This window comes from Trichoplusia ni, chromosome 22 (assembly GCF_003590095.1).
Source record: "Trichoplusia ni isolate ovarian cell line Hi5 chromosome 22, tn1, whole genome shotgun sequence".
NCBI classification, from domain to species: domain Eukaryota; kingdom Metazoa; phylum Arthropoda; class Insecta; order Lepidoptera; family Noctuidae; genus Trichoplusia; species Trichoplusia ni.
In genome coordinates, this window is record NC_039499.1 from 5874301 (window position 1) to 5896171 (window position 21871).

The following is a 21871-nucleotide window of genomic DNA, read 5'->3' on the forward strand; positions in this document are numbered from 1 at the left end:
TCTTGAAGTATAAAAACTTTTATTTTTCAACTTTAATCTTCTTGTGAGGGTCATAATGTGGCTCGGCGGGGTTGTCGTAGTACCTCTTATAGCTAGTTGGTGCATCTGTTTCCTCAGAGGAGCGGCTATAGTAGCTCCCTCTGTCATAACTCCTATCTCTATTGTATCTTTGGCTTCTATAATTATCTTTTGATCGGTCATATTTTCGATAATCATCACTTATGATTGGTCTTTGCTTGGATTTCTCTTTATATCTATCAGTTGTTCCACTATCCCTGTATTTCTCATGTTTTTTAGTTCCTTTCTCTCTATGTCCCTCCTTTTCGGGACTTTCTTCTTCTTGTTTAATATAAGACATTTCGTGTGATTTTTCTCTATGTCGGTTCCTTCTATCCGTCTCTTTATCATGTCTATATTCATCGCTACTATTTCTTTTCTTTTCATTGCTTTTATGTTTATATTTTGACCTTTGACTTGTTGCAGAATATGCATTTGATCGCTCTCTATATTGGTCACTACTATGTGACTTTTCTTTATGCTTGCCATAACTATGTTGAGCACTGTATCTATTTTTTTCTCTTATATTTGGTTGCTCATAGCTTCTGTCATCCTCTGGTATAGAGCGCTCCCTTTCTTGTTTAATGGGAATTCGTTCAGTAGATCTTTCATGGTATTCGCTCTGCCAGTCGTCTCCAGTCTCATTAAAGTCTGGTTCCCTCTTAACTCGAGTTTCATAATCACCACCATGAGTCTCATGACGACGAACTCTTTCTTCATGATCATGTTCTCTATAGGAGTCACTGCTGTATCTTTTTTCTCTGGACCTTCTCCTGCGGTCTCTACGTCTATCAGAACCTTCCTCGATTCCCGGTTCTATCTTCACTCTATTCTCATAATCACTGTGCTGATGACTACTGCTTCTCCTTCCACGACTGCGATCTCGGTTTGAATCGTTATATCTCCTATCTTTGTATTTGTCTTGTCGTTTCTCCCGATACCTGTCTTCTCGTTCGTCACCTTGATCAAATCTCTTCGACTTCTCCTGATACCTACGAGATCTTTCACGAGTCTTGTCGTGTCTTCTTTCATCAGATTTTTCATAATATTGGTGTCTATTTCTTTCAGCGTTACGCCCCTCCCGACGCCTGTCCTCATATCTACGTTCTCTGTTAAATCTTTCTCTACTGTAATCTCTGTCTCTTTCTCGGGAGTGCTCTCGTTCAGTTTTGACGCTTGTTTCTATAATAGGTCTGGGCATATCACGTTCTCGACTTCTATAACTGTCGCGATTTTCACCATTTCTGTCTAACTGTGGATTCGATGTAGTCGGCCCACTATTTGATATTTCATCAACAGGTTCAGTTTTCACTACGTTATAGTGTTCCATCTAAAGATAGAATTTATAATAATTATTATTATTATAATTTAAGATAGCAAAATGTTTCAGAAACATAAATGTAAGTAGGTAATCAATAAGTCCTGCAATGCTCAATTTTAATAGCATATAAAAATTACATTGCAGGACTTAAGCAAGTTATATGAATTTTAATTAAAGTACAAACAAATTGAATTCATGTTAGTTTGAGAATAGCAAATACCTGTGTCTTAATGACGTCCCGCAGAACATCAGAATAGTTTCGTGTCTTAGCAGCAACGCGGTATTTAGTGCGCCGGCGCCGCATGTTCCGTAGTTCTGCCAAGATCTCGAAGCGAGTTAGAATCACCCGCCCTTTAGCCTTGTCCCCATCACTGCGAAATAGTTAAAGTGAGTGTTATTATATCACGGACTAGCTGTCCCGACAAACTACGTTCCGCCTAGCAGTGAATAATTACAATGCAGCATTTTTTTTGCAACTTTACCATATTTTATTACCATTTAATTAAACCATCCTTTCAAAACTAAAGTAAGCCAAATCGGTTCAGCCTTTCTCGATTTTAGCGACGTAACGAACAGCAATTCATTGTTGTACATTTTTAATTTAATTTTGTGTTTTTGTAAATCATAATTTACCACCAGTGAAAACTTGGCATAGTTTTTGATTCTGATAGGCTCTGTTACTATTTTGCCAGTAGCTGTAAGTTTTCCTAATACAATAAAATAATTAATTAAAGGGCTTGACTAACCCAGGCAGTGCCAAGTCAGCTAGGTCATGGCAGGACGGCACCGCGCTGACGACAGCCTGGTGTATGGCGCGCCGCTCGTCCGCCGAGTACGAGGCCTGCAGCCGCGCCAGAGACATCGGCTCCGCGCCCGGTGAACCCACGCCTTGTGTTCAAACTTATTTGTTAACAATTATGTCGCAAAGATATAAGGATATACATAATATGTCGAAAATTGTTGGAGTTTTTGCCATGTCCGGTAATAATTGTATTAATCTCAAGTCAGCACAAATCCAAAAACAATTAATTTGTCAAATTAATTATATACACTGGATTCAAAATTTTGCCAGATAAGTTACTAGAGACACCATATCAATATTGAAGATAAAAGTAGAATCATCAAGTTGTTTGAAAAAAAAATATTTGCCTATTGCACATCCTACAATAGGGACACAAACATATTCTTAGAATTATGAGTACATATGGCACATTTTACGTTAAAAATAGGTTTTACCACAAAGTCAAGCAGGCAAAGCTGCTAAAAAGGATACAAAATAGAATGTAGAACACTTGTCCAAGCCTTGTAATACATTACTTACAACTGTAAAAATAAAAACATTTGTATTACAATATATTTTTGCAGTCCATTGGAGAATAGGTCAATTTTTTATGTAATTAAAAGATAATTTAATTGCTTATTTTTAATCATAAACAGTTTTAAGTTACTTTAAGATTTTTATTGTATTTAGTTATCAACAAAATATAAAGTAGTAAAATGATTTTTTTGAACCATACCTCTCTTAAACATCGGATCTGATTGTGCTGCATTCCCAATTATATGTGCGATGTCTTCTTTGCCTAAAAATAATTAATACTATTTAAAAAATATATAGGTATATATGCTTAATATTAAGGTAAAAAATAAACAATGCTCAAAAATTTGCATTGTCATTCAATGTGGCAATGTTTTTGAATAAATGAAATGTAACGTAAAAATATAAAGAAAGTTTAGGTAAATAGAAAACTTACTTAGTTTCACAAGAGTTCCACCATCAGTGTCTGGAGGATCAGGTAATAACAGCTCGTCCCTAGCATATCCATTATGGCTGAAGAAGCATTGTCTCTCATGTTCATCAACCTTGTCAGGTGGCATCTTATGATTCGAATCATATACACATGAAACCAAGACAGGATGCTGAAATACAGTGAAAGTAAGCAAGTGTTACAAAAACAATGTTCAATAAATATGTTGGAATATTTATTGCATAAAACGCTAAAATTGAATACTGTATAAAATACAAATTTAAATAAAGTTATGCACAAAAACACAGTACCAATGTAATAAAGCATTCAGCATGCAGCATGTCAGACATTTAGTGGCAGGGATTGTTTATAATAAACATATAAAGTAGATAGATAAAGCTAAAATAATTAACCTGTAATAGATGATTTTTATCCCATTGAAGACTTTGAAGAATCATTGTTACTTCCTTATCAATTCCTTCTGTGTAGGACTGTAAATTTGTAATGAATTCTTGTCTCATATCCATTTTTTTGCTAAAATAACTATTATGTATGTGGTAGAATAGATATAGTTAACAATTTTTTGAACTAAATATAAAATAGAAACCACGACACAACATTTATCAAACAAATAAAAAAATACAGCGCTGAAATATATTGTCTCCTGTCAAAGTCAATCTGACAATAACATACGAAACACGATAGTGCTTTCATTCGAAATTAATTAAATCAAACTTGGTGTTTTGATGTATGGCAAAGATAGAAGAAGATTGTAAATCGATAATCACCATCCTCTATCATTGTCTTTGGCCTTTTTCAGAAACTGGCAGCACATTTTTTTTGACAGTTGACTCCCTGACTACTACTCTTTATAATCTGTACCTCGTTTAGCAAGACGTGTGTGCTTTTAGTAGAAATTTTTCGCAATAAATGTGTGTGAAATATGGCAGATTCCGAGGTAAATTCAGCACGAAATAACAATATATTGCCATTAAACAATGACCACAATTATCAACGATAATTCTGTTAACAGGTATTAAAAAAATTGAAGGATATACCATTTAAAATCCAGACCGCAAGTTTGAAAGGAAGACGAGAGGTTGTAGAAGAAATTCGAAATGTATTATCTACACCTGGTAAGTAATAATTTGAACCATGTTTATTCACAAATTCTGTTCAAAAAGTGATATCTCTGCAAAAGTTGCACTTATTTTTCGATAGTATTTATAGGTTGGAACTCCAGCTGTATTGATCCATAGGTCCCTGGAAATAGCTCAGGTATTGTGCTCTCACTTGAACGAGTTTTAATGTGCCAATCAGAGGCCGCCGTATGCCACATAGGTTGCATCTATATATATTATACATTTGAGTAAATCTATTCATTACTACTCTGCAATGGCCACTTTATGGAAGCAGTTGAATGAAAAAAGTTGATTCTTACCAACTATGTGCATAATATTGTATCCAGCCTATTGTAATTCGTTTCAGGTTACAGGCAACAGGTTTGCATGTCATTCTTATAAATCAATGAAATATGGAAGCCACAATTTAAGTTTCTGGTTGCTAAATATGTGTGTAATCGGTTTAAAATTGTTTAACATTATTGAATTTTCTCTAAATAATATGTTAAACATAGTTTATTTAATCAATCTGAATGAATGTATCTATGAGTAGAATTAAAGTAAACCTAAAATAATGAATAAAAAGACACGCTTAACTCAAATTCAAAATTGATGTATAATGAAGATAAGACTGGATTTTTATGTGATTACAATTATGTAAACGAATAATATACTCTCATCCAAAAAGCCTTTTAGCTGTGTTGGAACTGAAGATAAGGTGGCTTTTTATCTCTGCAGGTGTAATTTGTTACTGCATGCGGTGATCAAATTTAATTGATCATATTAAACATTGGTTTAATTAATAAAAAATAAGAATGTTATTTAATAAATTAAAAAATCAATTTAATGTATCTAAACACTAAACTTAAAAAACCTTTGATGTGTTGAATGAAGTTCATATTACATTTATTTAGTACATTTTCAAGAAGTACTATGTGTACACATACAACATTTTTGTAGAATTTTAGGAGCACTGGGTTAAATAGATGAAGAAAAAAAAATTAATACGTATTGAATGATCTAGATCAGAACCTGCACCTGAACGATGTAACTTTATGTCAGAAAAATATTCAGCTGCCCCAATGACTCTATATTTTACTTTGAACAGGTATCACAGAGCCTGCAGTACGGTTTGTGTGCCGCTTGCTGATACTAACTCTGCATAGATATCGGGACTCAACTTCACAATCATATGTAAAAAGCCTAGTTACCTACCTAGCTGCAAATCATAGAGAATGGACTTTAAAAGGCTTGTTGCCTGTCTTACTAGAAGTTTCAGAACAATTAAAAAATACATCATCATCGTAAGTAGCCTTAGCTATTGCTTGACATATTTAAAATTGCGAATATTATTAAGCTTTCGCCTCCTTGCGAAATTTTAATTGACATTTCTTTTCTAGCAAAAGCATTTGTCAAAGTGGTTTATATGCCCTGCGCTGGTCGACTGTTCTTGTTGATGGCACACTGAAAGTAGCGGAGGAAAATGGAGTTGACTACAATTCCCTTGTCATCTCTCAAGCCAACCTCCTTGCAGCTATTGTTGCTCACGGAGACTATAAGAAGAGTGATAAAGCTTATTCTATGGTAAGACTTATCAATGTACTCCCTACCTATATTGCATAGCACTATACCAATTTTGATTATGGATATTGGTTTGAAATATCTAATACCACCTGCGAAAAGTTTTATATTTATTAAGTAAGAAAATTCTCTGTTCAAATACAATCATGAGACAATATGATTCAAGCCTTAGAGTTGAATTGTAGGTCAATACCACGTTTTTATACACTCCCTTTTCTTGTTTGTTGTTCCGTTTGGATTTTAGCAACCAAATTTTGAGGCACTTCCCGATAAGCTAGCCGGCTGAAATTTTCAGGATAGATTCAAACCTGATGGCGATGCTATTTACAATTATAAAAACGGCTGTTACTCCATTCAGATCAAATTTAAATGGAGTGACATTTTAAAACATGGTTTTCCAGATATTTTAAATTATTTTTCTATTATAATTTGTAGCTACATACATCATGGGTGGCCATCGGTAAAGAGAAGTTGTCAAAGTGGATGGAGGTATTACTGGCGACGCCGCCGGACTCTGGGCCACACGTGTGCGTCATCTTCTCAGTGCTCTGCCGCCATCTCAAGCAAATCGGCGACGACGCCAGTATTGAACAACATAAGGTTTGTTACATAATAAAAAACAAGTTTTCTAAATTTTCATTTCAAATCGGTAATTTGGACCGATAGTTAGAGCTATAAAATTATTATTCCACATAAGACCTAAGCTTACGCCGAAATCTATTGTTCAAATTATATTCCCACTATCAAAAATTTAATTTAATACATATTATGTACTACTTTTTATGTTCCTATAGACAAAAATGCTAGAAAGCTTCACTAAAAGCGTGATCAGCGTGAAATGTCGGCCAAACGCTAACTACATCAAGGGTTGCCACGACCTGCTGAGTCAACTGAGTGCGGGCGACGTGCGCGACGCGCTGCTGCCAGCCCTGCACAAGGCCATGCTGCGCAGCCCTGAGACTATTGTACAAGCTGTTGGCGAGGTCTTCGCCTGCCTTAATGTCGAGTTGGATGGATTAGCAGTGGACATCGGAAAGAGCCTGATTGGTGAGCTTTCGAATTGTTTTTTTGTAAAGCTGTTTATTTAATTGTTGGCAATTTACTAAAATAAAACTCAAGAAACTAAGCTAATCCTAAACATGTTTGCAGTGAACTTGCACTCAAAGGACGAGTGGGTTCGGGCCTCAGCCCTGGTGGCTCTAGAGCGTCTGGCGGCGCGCTGTTCGCAGGCCGCGGCCGCGCGCGCGCTGCTGGCGCACGCCTTCGCCGCGTACAACGGCGTCGGCGGCAAGCTCACCTCCAGCGAGGACAAGATCGCCGTGCTCATGGTAACACCCAATACTATTGATTTCGTTATCGTACCCTGTAAGTTGCTCTACAACACTCAGATGTCTACGTCCTGCTGTTTGCCCGTCGTAAAGTTTTACTAAAAAATAATGATTACAAATATTACCTTTTTTGTTTGTGTGACAGGGTGTGAGCACGTTGAGCGCACTGCCAGTCCAGGGCGAGGCGCGTCAGGAGCTGTTCGCAGAGGCCAGCACGCAGCTGGCGCGAGTGCTTGACAGCGAGTCCCACGAGCGCACGCTGTGTGTGGCCATGGACACGCTGCAGCGGTGGGCCGCGCCGCACACACCCATGCCCGACCAGATACTCAACATCTTCAAGGTGAGGTCGACCATTTACATAAAGCATTACGTGAACATGTTGTTGAAGTAAATTCCTGAAATAAACACCTTAAGCAGAAGAAGCATTAAGCTAAGCAAAAACAAAAATTACGAGTTCGATCTCCGCGAAGGACTAGCAATTGTGTGATCCACGAATACTTGTCTTGAGTCTGGGTGTGTCTTTGTGTATGTAACTTGAATTTTTGTGAAACAGCACGCGACACCAGTATTAAAATACTAAATGCGGGAGTAGTTAAAAACAATTTTATCTTGTACTGTTTAGCTGCGCAACAAAAACATCACTTTCAAATTACTTAAATAACTAACTATTTTTCCAGAAAAACCTTTCCGCGAAGAGCACGACGCAGGCGGTGCGCACCTCGTACGTGAGCATGGTGTCGGCCACCGTGAGGCGCTCGGGCTTCACGCCGGCGCAGGCCGAGACCCTGCAGCCCGTACTCATCAAGGCTGTGGAGAAGGCCGTGCAGCAGCCGCTACAGGTATGTGTGTGCATTGCCGAGGATGCAACAAGTAACCTGTGTAAGGAGTATGTGCTGAGGTCGGGGTGCGTGTCCAGCTGCAGGTGGTGGGCGAGGGCATCTGCGCCATGCTGGGGCTGGCGGTGCTGGACGTGGCGCGCGAGCTGGCGGCGCGCGGCGCGCTGTGGGCCGCGCTGGTGCACGCCGAGCGCCACGTGCTGCTGCACGACCGCGCGCTCGCCGCGCAGCCCGACGAGGGTAACTACCACATTACACACCCTAATACTACATTGACTTTCAATGTTCTCAATGTTACATATTTCCATTTAGTTTTTTCTTAAAAACCACAATAATGTTGACGACTCATTTAAACTGTTATTAATAAAACAATGGATCTATCCTCTGACTCCCTGTTTTTTGCATTTTAACCATCTATTTTTTATTGAAATTTATCAAGTTTCACTGTAGCATTTACCCCTTTATAGTCCTAATACAGGTGGTGATGCTATGCAGAACAGTACTAGAAAACTACCCCAGTGTTGCAAGCGAACAAAACTCCCCGGTTTACAGAGCCTTCATATTAGTTCTCCTATCACCAATCAAGGCCGTCCGCAACGCTGCTATATCGGAAGTTAAAGAACTGCTTGCCAAAGAAGATAGGATCTTATTGGCGAAGAATTTAGCTCTGAAGTTGAATGAAGTGCTAGATGAGGGAAAAGTACTGGGAAGCAAGGAAAAGACACCCACAGCTGATGACAAAAGTACTGGTGAAGTAACCGGCAAGATTATTCTAGATTGCGTTCACGCGATCTGTGCGTTCAGAGGTGAGTCTTGATAACATAACTAACCTTGGAGTTTTATAATTTGTTACACGAAATATGTATTTTATTTGATACCATGTTTGTACTAGATTACCAAGAAAAGGACTCCCAGGAGCTTGCCATCGCGATCTTGCCGAGCTGCCACCAGCCGCTGGTGTGGGCGCTGGAGCGGCGCGCGTGGGTCAAGCTGCTGCGCTACCTGCGCCACGAGCCGCGCCAGCTGCTGCAGCTCTACTCCAACAACCTCAAGAACACGTACATCGCCGGCTTCGTGCCCACTGAGGTCACTACTTTTTAGCAACTATTCAACGTAAAAAAAAAAACAGATTTGGTATGACTTACAATTTTTTTGGCTAGTTAATGAAAAAGGCAATCTACATAGAAGAACCTAAAAACTCGTCTCTTGGAATAGCGTGTTGTCGCATAGTGATAATATTTATCGACTCCAAATTTTGAACCTAACTTAACCTAGTAGGTACACAACCATGCCCAAAAGGTCGAGTCAAAAACGGGCAAAACGAAAAAAATACATTATTAGCATGCTAAGAGATAATGTTCGGTTACAGGCCATGACGAACGTGGTGTCGACGCTGGTGAGCGTGAACGCGGAGGTGGTGGCGGGCCCCGCCCTGCAGGCCGCGCTGGACACGCTGCAGGACCCCGAGCTGCTGCGGGTCACGCGCGACGAGTACTTCACCTACCTCATGCCCGACGGCGAGCTCTACGACAAGAGCGCCGTGCCCGGGTAACTACCTCTCACACACGCTCGGCAGATTCAAGAAACCGGTTCAGATTCAATTTTCCCTCGGGAACTTCTCAAGAAATCGGGATAAAAGCTAGCCTATGTTCTTTTCCCTGTCGATGGCTATGTGCATGCCAAATTTCACCCAAATCCGTTTAGCCATTTTTGCGTGATTAAGTAACAAACATCCACACTTTTACATTTATAATATTAGTTAGGATTAATACGCAACCTATATTATCTTTAATATATTTTATTGTTATTGTGCAGCAATGAGGACAGCAAAGAGATGAATCTTAAGCGCGAAAGTAAAGCTTACAGCTATAAGGAGCAGCTGGAAGAGTTGCAGCTGCGTCGCGAACTCGAGGAGAAGAAGAAACGAGAGGGCAAGATTAAAGAGGTAAGGGGGCTTGTCAAGTGTTAAATAGGACTGTGGATCCAGATACATATCGCCCGGCGGTGGTACATGCTTTTGATACTGTTTGATCATTTATAATAATGAACCTGAGATTTCGTCCTAAACTCTTTATTCATACGGTGATGATAAAAGGACATTGCGTGATATCGATTAATGTGGATCTTATTTAACTCCATGTATTATTGAGCTTTTTCTTTTATGCATATTGTTTAATATATAAGAAGTCTATATGTATTTTATTTATTTTATAGGTGCCTTTATCAGCTAAACAGAAGGAAGCAATAAAAGCACAGTTAGCGAAAGAGTCTGCGATACGACAAAGACTGAGTGTGGTAAGTAATGGTCAAACAAGAGATCTGAAGTAAATTGCAATTTAAACTAAGTTTTGCTAAGTTTTGAAACAATTTGTTGAATATGTTACCATGTGTTTGTTTTTATACATGTTTAGTACTTTTTAATTAAGTTTCTAGTAGAATGGACACTTGTGGCGAATTGAGGCTAAGTGACATTCGTAGCAAGTTGTGTGTTCGTAAGTGGTGAGTGGGTGTGGCCCGCAGTGGGACCGGCGCGTGGCGGCGGCGCTGCGGCTGCTGGCGGGCGTGGCGCGCGGGCGCGGCGCGGCGCTGGCGGCGGGCGCGCGGCGCGCGGTGCCGGCGCTGCTGGGCGCGCTGCGCTGCCCGCTGGCGGCGCCGCGCCTGCCGCCCGCGCTGCAGCTGCTGCGCGCCGCCGCGCTGCCCGCGCACCCGCCGCTCGGGGACCTCGTCTACAGGCTCACCATACGGTCAGCTTCATCATTACCTACTCTATTTAACAACGTGCAAACTTAATAACTACAAGAAAAATCTCCTATTACCGTAAAACAGGGCGAATAGAGTTTCAAGGATAAATAGAAAATAGTGTTTTTAGGAGATTACATAATTTTTTTCTGTAACTTTCTTAAATAAAAATGCTTAAACACTTTTATTACTTCATGAAATGCTTGAGAATTTTCATACAATCTTTATATTTTGTCTTGTTAAACATCCAAATTTTAATAAAAACTCAATTTCCATCCACCCAAAAATACTTCTATTTACCCCATTTTACCTTTCTAACTTATCAATCTACTATTTTAGTAACAAAATATACCTTAAAACTACATACATATAACAATGTAACCTATCTGCAATCCTACAGCCTGCACAAGCCACAGTGTGACTTAGAACCGAGCTGGGAGGACGACGAGCTGGACGGCGCCACCATCCGCACCATCAACATGATCCACGCCGTCACCACCGCCAACAAGTCCACACAAGATGATGATGACGCACCACACAAGACTAACCACTTCACCGCACCAGGGTTCTGTTATGCCTTCCCCTTACTGAAAATTGGTCAGTATAACGAGTTATGCATAAAGCTTATAGAGTATGAGGTATAACTAAAATTGAATAACTAGAACTTGATTATCCTTATATCGTATGTAAACAGGTCTATCCGGGTCTGCGGGCCGCTCCGACGAGACGATGATGCTCAACGGTCTGGCTGTCATCGAGCACCACATGTCGCTGCGAGTTGACGACGAGTTGATGCACCCAGCGCTGTTCCCGATCGACCACATCTTCAGGCTGCTCATAGATCTCATCAGTTAGTATACACGTCTTATGTGCTAGTTTGTATGAAGTGGGCACTAACCACTACCTGAACAATTTAGTAACCCACAATATGTTAATCAGTAGACGATCTTGTTACTGCAATATACTTAGCGTGTTAACTGCGTAGAAACAGAATGTCGTAGGTGATGTTTCCTGTTCAATGTCTGTTTATAATATTCCACGAGCGTGTTCCGTGCAGGCAGCACGAGCGGGCGCGTGCAGGCGGCCTGCACGGTGTCGCTGCTGGAGACCGCGCAGTGCGTGGCGCGCGCCTCGCTGTCGCTGGACGACGTCACCTGCCTCATGGCCGGCCTGCAGAACCCGCTAGAGGTACTCTATCGCATCTTTATTTAGCACCAGCTTTTAGTTTTTTATAGAACGGTCCACTTTAACTATTAGCTGTATTACTTCACCCGCAGGTAGTTCGTGACGCAGCCCTTCGCGCTTTACTGTGTGTGGTAGAGTGCCTCCCGGCATTGCTTGAAGACCCGCAGTATGCTCTGACGCTTACCAAACGACTACTCATCGCCAGCTTCGATATCTCTGAGGATAATAAGTTCGTAACATTTCGAATATTGTGAACATTGCAAACAAATAAAAGTTTTGACATGCAAATTACCTGAATATGGACTGAGAGATTTTTTCATTTTGTTTAGGAAATTAGCCGAGGATCTTTGGTCGAAGTTGCCTCTTGCTCAACAATGGAGTCGCGAGCCAGAGTTAGTAGAATTACTGCTGGAGGAAGTGCAGCACCCCTCCGAGCCCGTCCAGCGCGCGGCGGCCGCGGCGCTGGCGCACCTGGTGGAGCGCGACGGGGACCCCGACGCGGCCGAGCACGTGCTGCAGAGGCTGCAGGACATCTACTCCGAGAGGCTACCGGTGAGTGCGGCAGCTGGACCCCCGGGCCCGGGTAGGGCAGTGCTGACGTGTGTGGTGTGCGCAGCTGACGCCGGCGCGCCTGGACCAGTTCGGGCACGTGGTGGCGGCGGCCGTGGACGCGTGGGGCGCGCGGCGCGGCGTGGGGCTGGCGCTGCACGCGCTGGCGCCGCGCCTGGCCGCGCGCGCCGTGCCGCCCGCCATGCGCTTCCTGGTGGAGCGCGCGCTGGCCGACCGCCACGACACCGTGCGCGCCGAGATGCTCAACGCCGCCATGGCCATCGTCGACCTGCACGGGAAGGTGAGCCATACACGAGACCCCCACACTTATTCATCGCTATTTATATTCATAAATCTATTTTTTTTACAATCCCGGCATAAAATTTCCTGAAATACATAGGAAACCCTGAGCAGTCAATTACCAGTGTTCGAAAACTTCCTGGACAAAGCGCCGAAATCCGGCGGATATGACGCGGTGCGGCAGTGCGTGGTGCTGCTAGTGGGGTCGCTGGCACGACACCTGGAACCCAAAGACGCGCGCATCAAACCCATCACGCTGCGCCTCGTGGCCGCACTCTCCACGCCGAGCCAGCAGGTAAGCTGAGAAGCTAATGCTAATTCTCAACTATCTACTCTGACTGATAAACAGTTAACCCAACAAAAACCACCCATATGTAATCCTTAAAGATTAGGAATATCTAATCCTTAAATAATTAATGTTCCACCTTCAGGTACAAGAAGCAGTAAGCAACTGTCTTCCGCACTTGGTGAGCTCGCCGGCGCTAGTGGACGAGATCCCGGCCATCATGAACAAGCTGATGAAGCAGCTGCTCACCGCCGAGAAATATGGAGACAGGAAAGTGAGTGCGATCAACTAATTTATACAATGTCATGTACTAAATATAAATAATTTCCTGTATACATATTACTGTGGAATTTAAAGAAATTGCGTATATTTCAAGGGTATTGTGATATTTTCTTCAGGGTGCCGCATATGGAATCGCCGGTATCATCAAAGGTCTCGGCATCTTGTCTTTGAAACAGCTTGACGTGATGGGCAAACTCACCGAGGCAATACAGGAGAAGAAAAATTACAAATACCGAGAGGGTAATGTAGCATTACATGTAAAAATTACAATATCTCTTCTCAACCTTGTACTTGTATAGTATTGAGTCAGTTTATCTTAGAGTTACTAACATTAATGCCGTTTGCGTGGCAGGCGCCCTGTTCGGCTTCGAGATGCTGTGCTACAAGCTGGGCCGGCTGTTCGAGCCCTACATCGTGCACGTGCTGCCGCACCTGCTGCTGTGCTTCGGCGACAGCTCGCAGTACGTGCGCGCGGCCGCCGACGACACCGCCAAGCTCATCATGTCCAAGCTCAGCGCGCACGGCGTCAAGCTGGTGCTGCCGTCGCTGCTGCAGGCGCTGCAGGACGACAACTGGAGGACCAAGGCGGGTGCGTAGGCCGGCCATACAATTACCACTAAAAATGTTACAGTGACAACAGAAATTCCATAATCGAGTAATTTAAATTAAGTAACTATAACGGTCCATTAGATTATAGCGAAGCGACGGACCGACGGACAGATGCTTTTATTTTTACCGCGAAATCCCAAAATAACTAAACTTTGTGACTCGGTCGAATTGACCACCGGCTAGAAAAACGAAAAAAATAAGTCACGCAATAGTCCCAACAGTTAACATACTATCACTGTACCAGGCTCCATCGAGTTGCTGGGCGCCATGGCGTACTGCGCCCCGAAGCAGCTGTCGTCGTGTCTGCCGTCCATCGTGCCCAAACTCATCGAGGTGCTGAGCGACTCGCACATGCGCGTGCAGGAGGCCGGCGCCGAGGCCTTAGGGGTTATCGGCTCCGTTATCAGAAACCCAGAAATTCAAGGTATTTTTATACCAAAATTAACTGATTTAACAAACTTGTCCCAAAAAAAAAAGCATAATAAGCGAAATAAATTTTGTATAACACAAAAAGAACATTTACCCCTGGTGGGACTCGAACCCACAATCCCCGGCTTAGGAGGCCGATGCCTTATCCATTAGGCCACAGGGGCTGTATGTCAGAGTGTCGAAATTATTCCTCAAATGTTGTATATGCCATATGACTGACTATTGATAATGATATAGTATTATCTATTTACATAAAATAATGCAAAATTTGGGTGCTAAAATGCCCCTCATGCCGACACTGTATTATCGTTGCCGCAGCGATCGTCCCGGTGTTGCTGGAGGCTCTGCAGGACCCGTCCAACCGCACGTCGGCGTGCCTGCAGACGCTGCTGGACACCAAGTTCGTGCACTTCATCGACGCGCCGTCGCTGGCGCTCATCATGCCCGTCGTGCAGCGCGCCTTCCTCGACCGCAGCACGGAAACGCGCAAGATGGCCGCGCAGATCATCGGCAACATGTACTCCCTCACCGACCAGAAGGACCTCATGCCTTACCTGCCCAACATCATCCCTGGCCTTAAGAGTTCGTTGCTCGACCCCGTACCTGAGGTGCGTACCACTTCAAAAAATTCCGAATTAATGCAAATATGTTATTCCGATGCAAATAAAGACATTTAAAAAAATATATCATTATTGTATACTAGGTGCGGTCCGTGTCGGCCCGCGCGCTGGGCGCTATGGTAAAGGGCATGGGTGAGAGCAGCTTCGAGGAGCTGCTGCCGTGGCTCATGCACACGCTGACGTCGGAGTCCAGCTCCGTGGACCGCTCGGGCGCCGCGCAGGGCCTGTCCGAGGTCGTGGCCGGGCTCGGCGTGCACAAGCTGCACAAGATCATGCCCGGTATGACTCATATATTTCATGACACTATTCCTGCCTCCAAAGGTTTTTTTTTATCTAATTCCACTAACTCGTAATGATACCTCACACAGACATCATCGCCACCGCGGAGCGCACAGATATCGCGCCCCACGTCAAGGATGGTTATATAATGATGTTCATCTACATGCCGGGTGCCTTCACCGACGAGTTCACGCCCTACATCGGACAGATCATAAACCCTATCCTCAAAGCGCTTGCCGACGAGAATGAATACGTCAGAGAGACCGCGCTCAAGGCGGGACAGAGAATCGTTAACCTCTACGCGGAATCTGCTATCACTTTACTATTGCCAGAGTTGGAAAGAGGGTTATTCGACGATAACTGGCGTATCAGATACAGTTCCGTACAGCTTTTGGGAGATCTCTTGTACCGCATATCTGGCGTCTCTGGTAAAATGAGCACAGAGACAGCGTCTGAAGACGACAACTTCGGTACGGAACACTCGCATAAGGCGATCATCAATGCTCTGGGTCCGGAGAGGAGAAACAGAGTGCTGGCTGGTCTTTATATGGGTAGGAGTGACGTGGCCCTCATGGTCAGACAAGCGGCGCTCCACGTGTGGAAGGTAAGCTAGTTTTTATCTTTTGCATGACGATTAGACGATTTATTTCAATGAAAGCAATCATGTCATTGATTATGTAATGTCTGTTAAAAAATAGGTAGTAGTAACAAACACTCCCAAGACCCTCCGCGAGATTCTGCCGACGCTGTTCGGGCTACTGCTGGGCTGCCTCGCCTCGACCAGCTACGACAAGCGGCAAGTCGCCGCCAGGACACTCGGAGACCTCGTGCGCAAGGTACAAGCATAATGATTGTATGGATACGTAATGCGGTACATGAGAATACGTCGTTGTTATTGTTGCGTTGTGTGTGGGCAGCTGGGCGAGCGCGTGCTGCCGGAGATCGTGCCCATCCTGGAGCGCGGGCTGCGCTCGGAGCGCGCGGACCAGCGCCAGGGCGTCTGCATCGGGCTCGGCGAGATCCTCGCCTCCACCTCGCGCGACGCCGTGCTCAGCTTCGCCGACGGACTCGTGAGCATGACCATCTTCATCTACTATACATGTGGCGATCTAGGATTCCTTACAACACATGACAATCTTTCTATTTTGAAACGTACTTTTTACGTGTGCTCCAGGTACCGACAGTGCGCACGGCCCTGTGCGACCCGCTGCCGGAGGTCCGCATGGCGGCCGCGCGCACCTTCGACAGCCTGCACGCCACCATCGGCAACAAGGCGCTCGACGACATCCTGCCGCAGATGCTGGAGGGACTCAAGGATCCTGATCCTGAAATAGCTGATGCCACACTTGATGGTCTGAAGCAGGTCAGTAATGCTAATGATAATTATAAATGCACAAAGTAATTAAAAAAATATATCTTCGTCACTATCCGCCTTTCTCCTGCGGCTACATTCGATTGAAAGACACAGAAGAGCCGTCGTGCTTTTTGAATGGAGAAAGCATAGAGCGTTTTCCAAAAAATATATACGTCTCACATCTCAGTCAATTAGCTTGAGAATAAGAAAAAATAAGTTTCAAGCATTTGTTATCATACAGACGTCCTTTTTATGTTGTTCGTGAGCTTCACTTAGAAGCCAATAGTAATGTGCGTGCGTGTGCGGCGCAGATAATGGCCATCAAGTCCCGCGCCGTGCTGCCGTACCTGGTGCCGGTGCTGACGGGCGGCGGCGCCGTGGACACGCGCGCGCTGTCGGCGCTGGCGGCGGCGGCGGGCGGCGCGCTGGCCCGCCACCTGCCGCGCGTGCTGCCCGCGCTGCTGGCCGCGCTGGCCGCCGCGCGCGCCGCGCCCGCCGACCCCGACGCCGCGCGCGAGCTCGACCACTGCCGCGACGCGCTGCTGCCCGTCGTCGACCCGCCCGGCGTGCGCAGGTACCGCTCTCCATTCCCCTCTCTACCGCCCGTCTTTAGGAACTTCATTCACCCTCGAAATACACATTCAATTCCATACGCAGTATCATCGACACGCTGCTAGAAACGATCCGCACGAGCGAAGGCGACAAGCACTGCGCCGCAGCGTCCCTGCTGTGCGCGTTCGTGTCGCACACGCGCGCGGACCTGACGCCGCACGTGCCGCAGCTCATCCGCGGCCTCATCCTGCTGTTCGCGGACGACGACCACGACGTGCTGCTCATGGCCTGGGAGGCGCTGTCCGCGCTGGCGCGCTCGCTCGACCCCGAGAAGCAGATAGCGCACGTGTCTGACGTACGCCAAGCCATCAGATACGCCGTCACTGACCTTAAGGGCGAGACATTACCAGGTTTCTGTTTACCTAAGGTAAGATAAAATGCATAACATTCTATACAACCGAATTGACTTTGCATTAAAAATTTAACTGTTCTATTAATTGTAATATGTTTAGGGCATAGCACCTATCCTCCCTCTGTTCCGTGAGTCCATCCTCAACGGTTTGCCGGAAGACAAAGAAAACGCAGCGCTCATGTTGGGAGAAGTTATCAAGCTGACCTCGGCGGCCGCCATCCAGCCTTCTGTGGTGCACATCACTGGACCACTCATCCGAATTCTGGGAGACAGGTTCAACTCCAGCGTCAAGGCGGCAGTGCTAGAAACTTTAGCGGCCTTATTATCTAAGGTATTTTCATAATTAGTAATATTTGTTTGGAAAAAAAAAATGGTATTCCAATTGGCGCTTATTATCACGGACTTTCTTATCAGGTGGGCGTCATGTTGAAGCAGTTCTTACCACAACTACAAACGACATTCTTGAAAGCCTTGAACGACCCTAACAGGCCTGTGCGTCTAAAGGCTTGCACGGCACTGTCGCAGCTGGTGCTCATTCACTCGCGAGCCGACCCGCTGTTCTTAGAAATGCACAACAGTGCGCGGCTGGTGGAGGACCCGCTCATCAAAGAGACAATGCTGCACGCACTGCGCGGCGTTATCACGGCAGGCGGCAGCAAGATGTCGGAGAGCACGGCGCTGACCATCCTGCCCACGTTCACGTCGGCGCACCTGCTGGGCGCGGGCGAGGACCCGCCGCGCAGCCAGGCGGCCGGCGTGCTGGGCGCGCTGCTGCACTGCCTGCCCGACTCGCACCGCGGCGCCGCGCTGCAGCACCACGTGCTGGGCCTGCAGCCCGCGCAGGACGACGCGCTGCTGCACGGCCGCTCCACCGCGCTCTACGTGGCGCTCAAGGAGACGCCCAAGCTGGTCTACGACGCCAACGAGGACAAGGTGGACAAGGCGCTGCTGGCGCTGCTCGCCAGCGACAAGATCCCCGTCGCCTGCAACGGCCTGCGCGGCATGGGCTACCTCATCCGCTACCTGCTGCGCGAGGAGCGCCCCGTGCCGCAGGCCATCCTGTCCCAGTTTGTTAGAGTGAGTGATGTGACACACATGTAGTATTCCTTAATATGTATTGATGGACAGTATTGACATTAATTCTTGTGTGCAGAGTATGAACCACTCGAGTAACGAGGTGAAGCAGCTGATGGCGCGCGCGTCCAGCATGCTGGGTCGCGAGGCGCCGCTGGGCGCGGGTGGGGCTTCCGCCGACGTGTTGCGCGCGCTGCTGCCCGCGCTCGTCAACGGCACCAAGGAAAAGAACACCTACGTGCGCGCCAACGCCGAGAGCGCGCTGCGGGCCGTGCTGCGCCTGCCGCAAGACGAACAGTTCCACCTGGTGAGTGCGCGACCGGCTCGGCAAGGATAAGCTTACGATTTCGTCGTATTATAACAGAACTTCCAATGACTAGTTTACTGTAATGTTTTCTACCCGTTCTAACGTAGTTTTACATGTAACAGAATTATATCACCGACGACTCCGTGGCTTTTTGAGATTCTCGTAAGAAGCGTGCATTCAGTGTAACATTGAGAATTAATTCAAAGTTATATAATATATCAATCTGTTATGTGCCTATGCCAAGCTGATATTTTTTGATGAAATTTCAGTGACATTGACGCCAGCAATACCTATTTTATTTACTTAACTCAAAACAGCTATCAAAGCAGCATCAACCACACAGTAGAAATAAAATCTATGGTCATGACAGTTATGATGGGCATGATGTCATGACCCATGTAAACCATGTCTAACAAATTGTCCAATTAAACTGAAATTACCGCTTTTACCAACATGTGTGTTGGTTCCGGCCCATCTCAAATTGCTGGACCGATTTTGGACGGCAATTTTATCGGCAGGTTGCTGATGTAATAAGAAATAACTAAGGGTACTTGTATTTGGGAAAAGCCTTTATTTTGGAAAAATAAAGTAATGTCGCAATGTCCAACTACTTTTCCGTCACGTTGGGCGCCTATTCACGTGCGATAAATACCCTGCTACGCCCAAGATAACCGAACACTAAATAGAAATAATTTATGTAAGTTAAGCTAATGCAAGAAACAAATAATATTAAATGTGAAAGAAAAAGAAACTTAATTAACTTTTCGCAAATTTCCACGCGGATCAAGTCGCTGGTACATACTAATGACATATAAAACGGATCACTCAATCATTGCGATTATTTGCGATCGATCGCGACGCGAATTTTGGTCAACGACATTTATCGTAAAATTATTGATTTCTTAAAATGCTTACTATAAATAAATCAGAAACTGAATGCTCACAACACACTGGTGTCACTTTGACTGTTCAAGTGAGTGCCATTGTGATCAAATTACAAATACCTTGTCACATTCTTGGACCTCAAGTTTCTAGAATATTCTCATTCTTATAATTATAAGTTAAACTGTTACTGTGTACTATCTGTTTGGGACAAATCAAACTGATATGATTTTAACCATTTTAATTAACTTTATAAACATTATACATCAGGTTTTATACTCCTTGACCTTCATAGTTTTACAAAGCCGCTATTGAACCTTGTAACTTACTTGCTTTGTGTTCCAATTTCTTGAGGATTTTAATATTTCAATCAATGCTTGGTAAATTAATTGGTCTTGTTAGTATGTTGAACACAATTACCAGCTGGTTCAGTATCAAATGCCATTTATTTTGATGTATTGCTGTACACTGTGACGTAGCCAATCTAAAGCTCTGTCTGTAATATTTAAGAGCATTAATTATTATGCTTGATGTGGACTGAGACAGAACTTTTTATCATAGATCTATAATGTAGTGTATTTTTTGTGCAGCAATGCATGGCGTTGCTAGAGGAAGGCGCGCGCGAGGCGCTGGGCGACGTGGTGGCCCGTGTGCTGCGCCGCAACGTCAGTGACGGCCGCGACGAGGATTTGGATTGCACGCTGCTCACCTGAAGGGCCAGGCCTCCCCATGCCACTAATTCATATTTACGATTCATTTTCAAACTCCTTGTAAATACCTGCCAGCTACTTCTAAGTGCTGTTATTTTTTATATAAACAAATTGAATGAATGTTTTATAAATAATTTTACTAGACTGGAACTGTTATTATTAAATGCAATTATTAAGGTATAGGATAGAGTATACATGCAAGAATACTAGTGTACATTAATACCACTCATGGTAACTACACACAAGAATGTTTTGATAACTTATTATTATCAAACTTCTGTAGTTTTCTTATATATATTGATGGGACTGCATCCAAAGCAATGAAACATTTATATACAGGTCTGTTAGTAATAATTTACTTTAATTAAAAATGTCATCAAAGTGTATTTAATTCTGGTAAAGTACAATATGGTCTACAAACTAATTATACATGGTATTGCATTATCTAGCATACCTAATGCTACATGGTAACCAAATAAATTTAGTCATTCCATATCTACAAGTGAAACAGGATTAAATTTCTAAACATGTGTTGAATTATCTCTATATAATGTGTATCAAATGATGAATGTAACTGAATAAACAAAACTCAAATATCATGTGTTATATTTTTTCAATCTAAGTTAAACAAAATATAAAAATACTGCACTATCATGGATGGGGGCTGTACATTATAAATGCAAATTTGTTCACTTATGCACATATGAATAGGAATGTAACATAATTTTACGTAAAGAAATATCTTAGAAAAAAATAATTACACCACAAAATAGTAAAAATGGTCACAAATAACAACATATTTACAATTCTTTGTCTTTTGACTTCTGTGTAAATCCTCGGCTTTCGACAAGTTTGTTGCATTCTTCTCGGGAGAGTTGTGACAGAGGTAGGCGCTCCAACTCGCGATCACCTTCTCCGAGCAGCACCAACTCTGGCGGCGCCCCAGATATGAACTTAACCTCCAATCGTTCGTATTTAGGAGCGTCATCCATCACAAACCGCTTTACTTCAGGGAGACGATTTAAAGAACATCCTCTACAGGTCTAGAACGACAAATGTTTCACGTTACTTTGATATGACACGTTAATTTAAACTATCTTTACAAACTGGACCACATACCTCAATTCTTGCCGAAACAATGTCCGAATTCTCAAATGCATTTGATATGGCGAAAAGACCAAAAATGGTTAACAACAACAGTTTCATGGTGAAAGAAATTCGCTTTCAAACTGATCAGCAAAGTTACAAAAACTACTGAAACTTGTTAATTCCGGGAATGTGTGTGATCGTGATGTGAGTGAAGTGACGTAAAA

The 21871-nt window shown here is 44.0% G+C and overlaps 3 protein-coding genes and 1 non-coding gene across 6 annotated transcripts; 1 reads left to right on the top strand and 3 right to left on the bottom strand.

The window, feature by feature from the left end:
- On the bottom strand, positions 1-3819 carry LOC113504481 (U1 small nuclear ribonucleoprotein 70 kDa-like). Of its 3 annotated transcripts, none has more exons than XM_026886784.1 (6): positions 3537-3819; positions 3130-3295; positions 2896-2958; positions 2125-2266; positions 1599-1749; positions 1-1387 (listed from the first exon to the last, which is right to left on the bottom strand). In XM_026886784.1, exons 1-6 carry the CDS (start codon positions 3648-3650, stop codon positions 20-22), a joined length of 2004 nt encoding a protein of 667 aa, XP_026742585.1. In that variant the 5' UTR covers positions 3651-3819; the 3' UTR covers positions 1-19. The 3 variants fall into 3 exon arrangements, with proteins under 3 accessions (XP_026742585.1, XP_026742586.1, XP_026742587.1); XM_026886785.1 differs by lacking the exon at positions 3537-3819 and adding an exon at positions 2700-2701 and having other exon boundaries at positions 3130-3148; XM_026886786.1 differs by lacking the exon at positions 3537-3819 and adding an exon at positions 2652-2701 and having other exon boundaries at positions 2125-2278; positions 3130-3148.
- Positions 3820-3968: 149 nt separating this feature from the next.
- On the top strand, positions 3969-20678 carry LOC113504678 (eIF-2-alpha kinase activator GCN1). Its single transcript, XM_026887095.1, has 39 exons — positions 3969-4081; positions 4157-4259; positions 5353-5548; positions 5645-5828; positions 6261-6425; positions 6620-6872; positions 6975-7153; positions 7299-7493; positions 7831-7992; positions 8070-8229; positions 8457-8795; positions 8882-9075; positions 9359-9537; positions 9805-9934; positions 10204-10284; positions 10510-10767; positions 10947-11325; positions 11423-11578; positions 11786-11916; positions 12006-12142; positions 12243-12465; positions 12530-12763; positions 12863-13057; positions 13194-13322; positions 13447-13570; positions 13683-13919; positions 14184-14363; positions 14687-14976; positions 15072-15267; positions 15357-15871; positions 15966-16103; positions 16185-16337; positions 16442-16630; positions 16933-17195; positions 17279-17600; positions 17686-17916; positions 18000-18662; positions 18739-18966; positions 20439-20678. The coding sequence occupies exons 1-39, from the start codon at positions 4067-4069 to the stop codon at positions 20559-20561; spliced, it is 8229 nt and encodes a 2742-aa protein (XP_026742896.1). The 5' UTR covers positions 3969-4066; the 3' UTR covers positions 20562-20678.
- On the bottom strand, positions 14460-14532 carry Trnar-ccu. Its single transcript has one exon. It is a non-coding gene; the product is annotated as a tRNA-Arg (tRNA).
- Positions 20679-20892: 214 nt separating the features above from the next.
- LOC113504487 (selenoprotein M-like) lies at positions 20893-21869 on the bottom strand. Its single transcript, XM_026886793.1, has 2 exons — positions 21678-21869; positions 20893-21601 (listed from the first exon to the last, which is right to left on the bottom strand). Exons 1-2 carry the CDS (start codon positions 21762-21764, stop codon positions 21359-21361), a joined length of 330 nt encoding a protein of 109 aa, XP_026742594.1. The 5' UTR covers positions 21765-21869; the 3' UTR covers positions 20893-21358.
- Between the last annotated feature and the right edge of the window lie 2 nt (positions 21870-21871).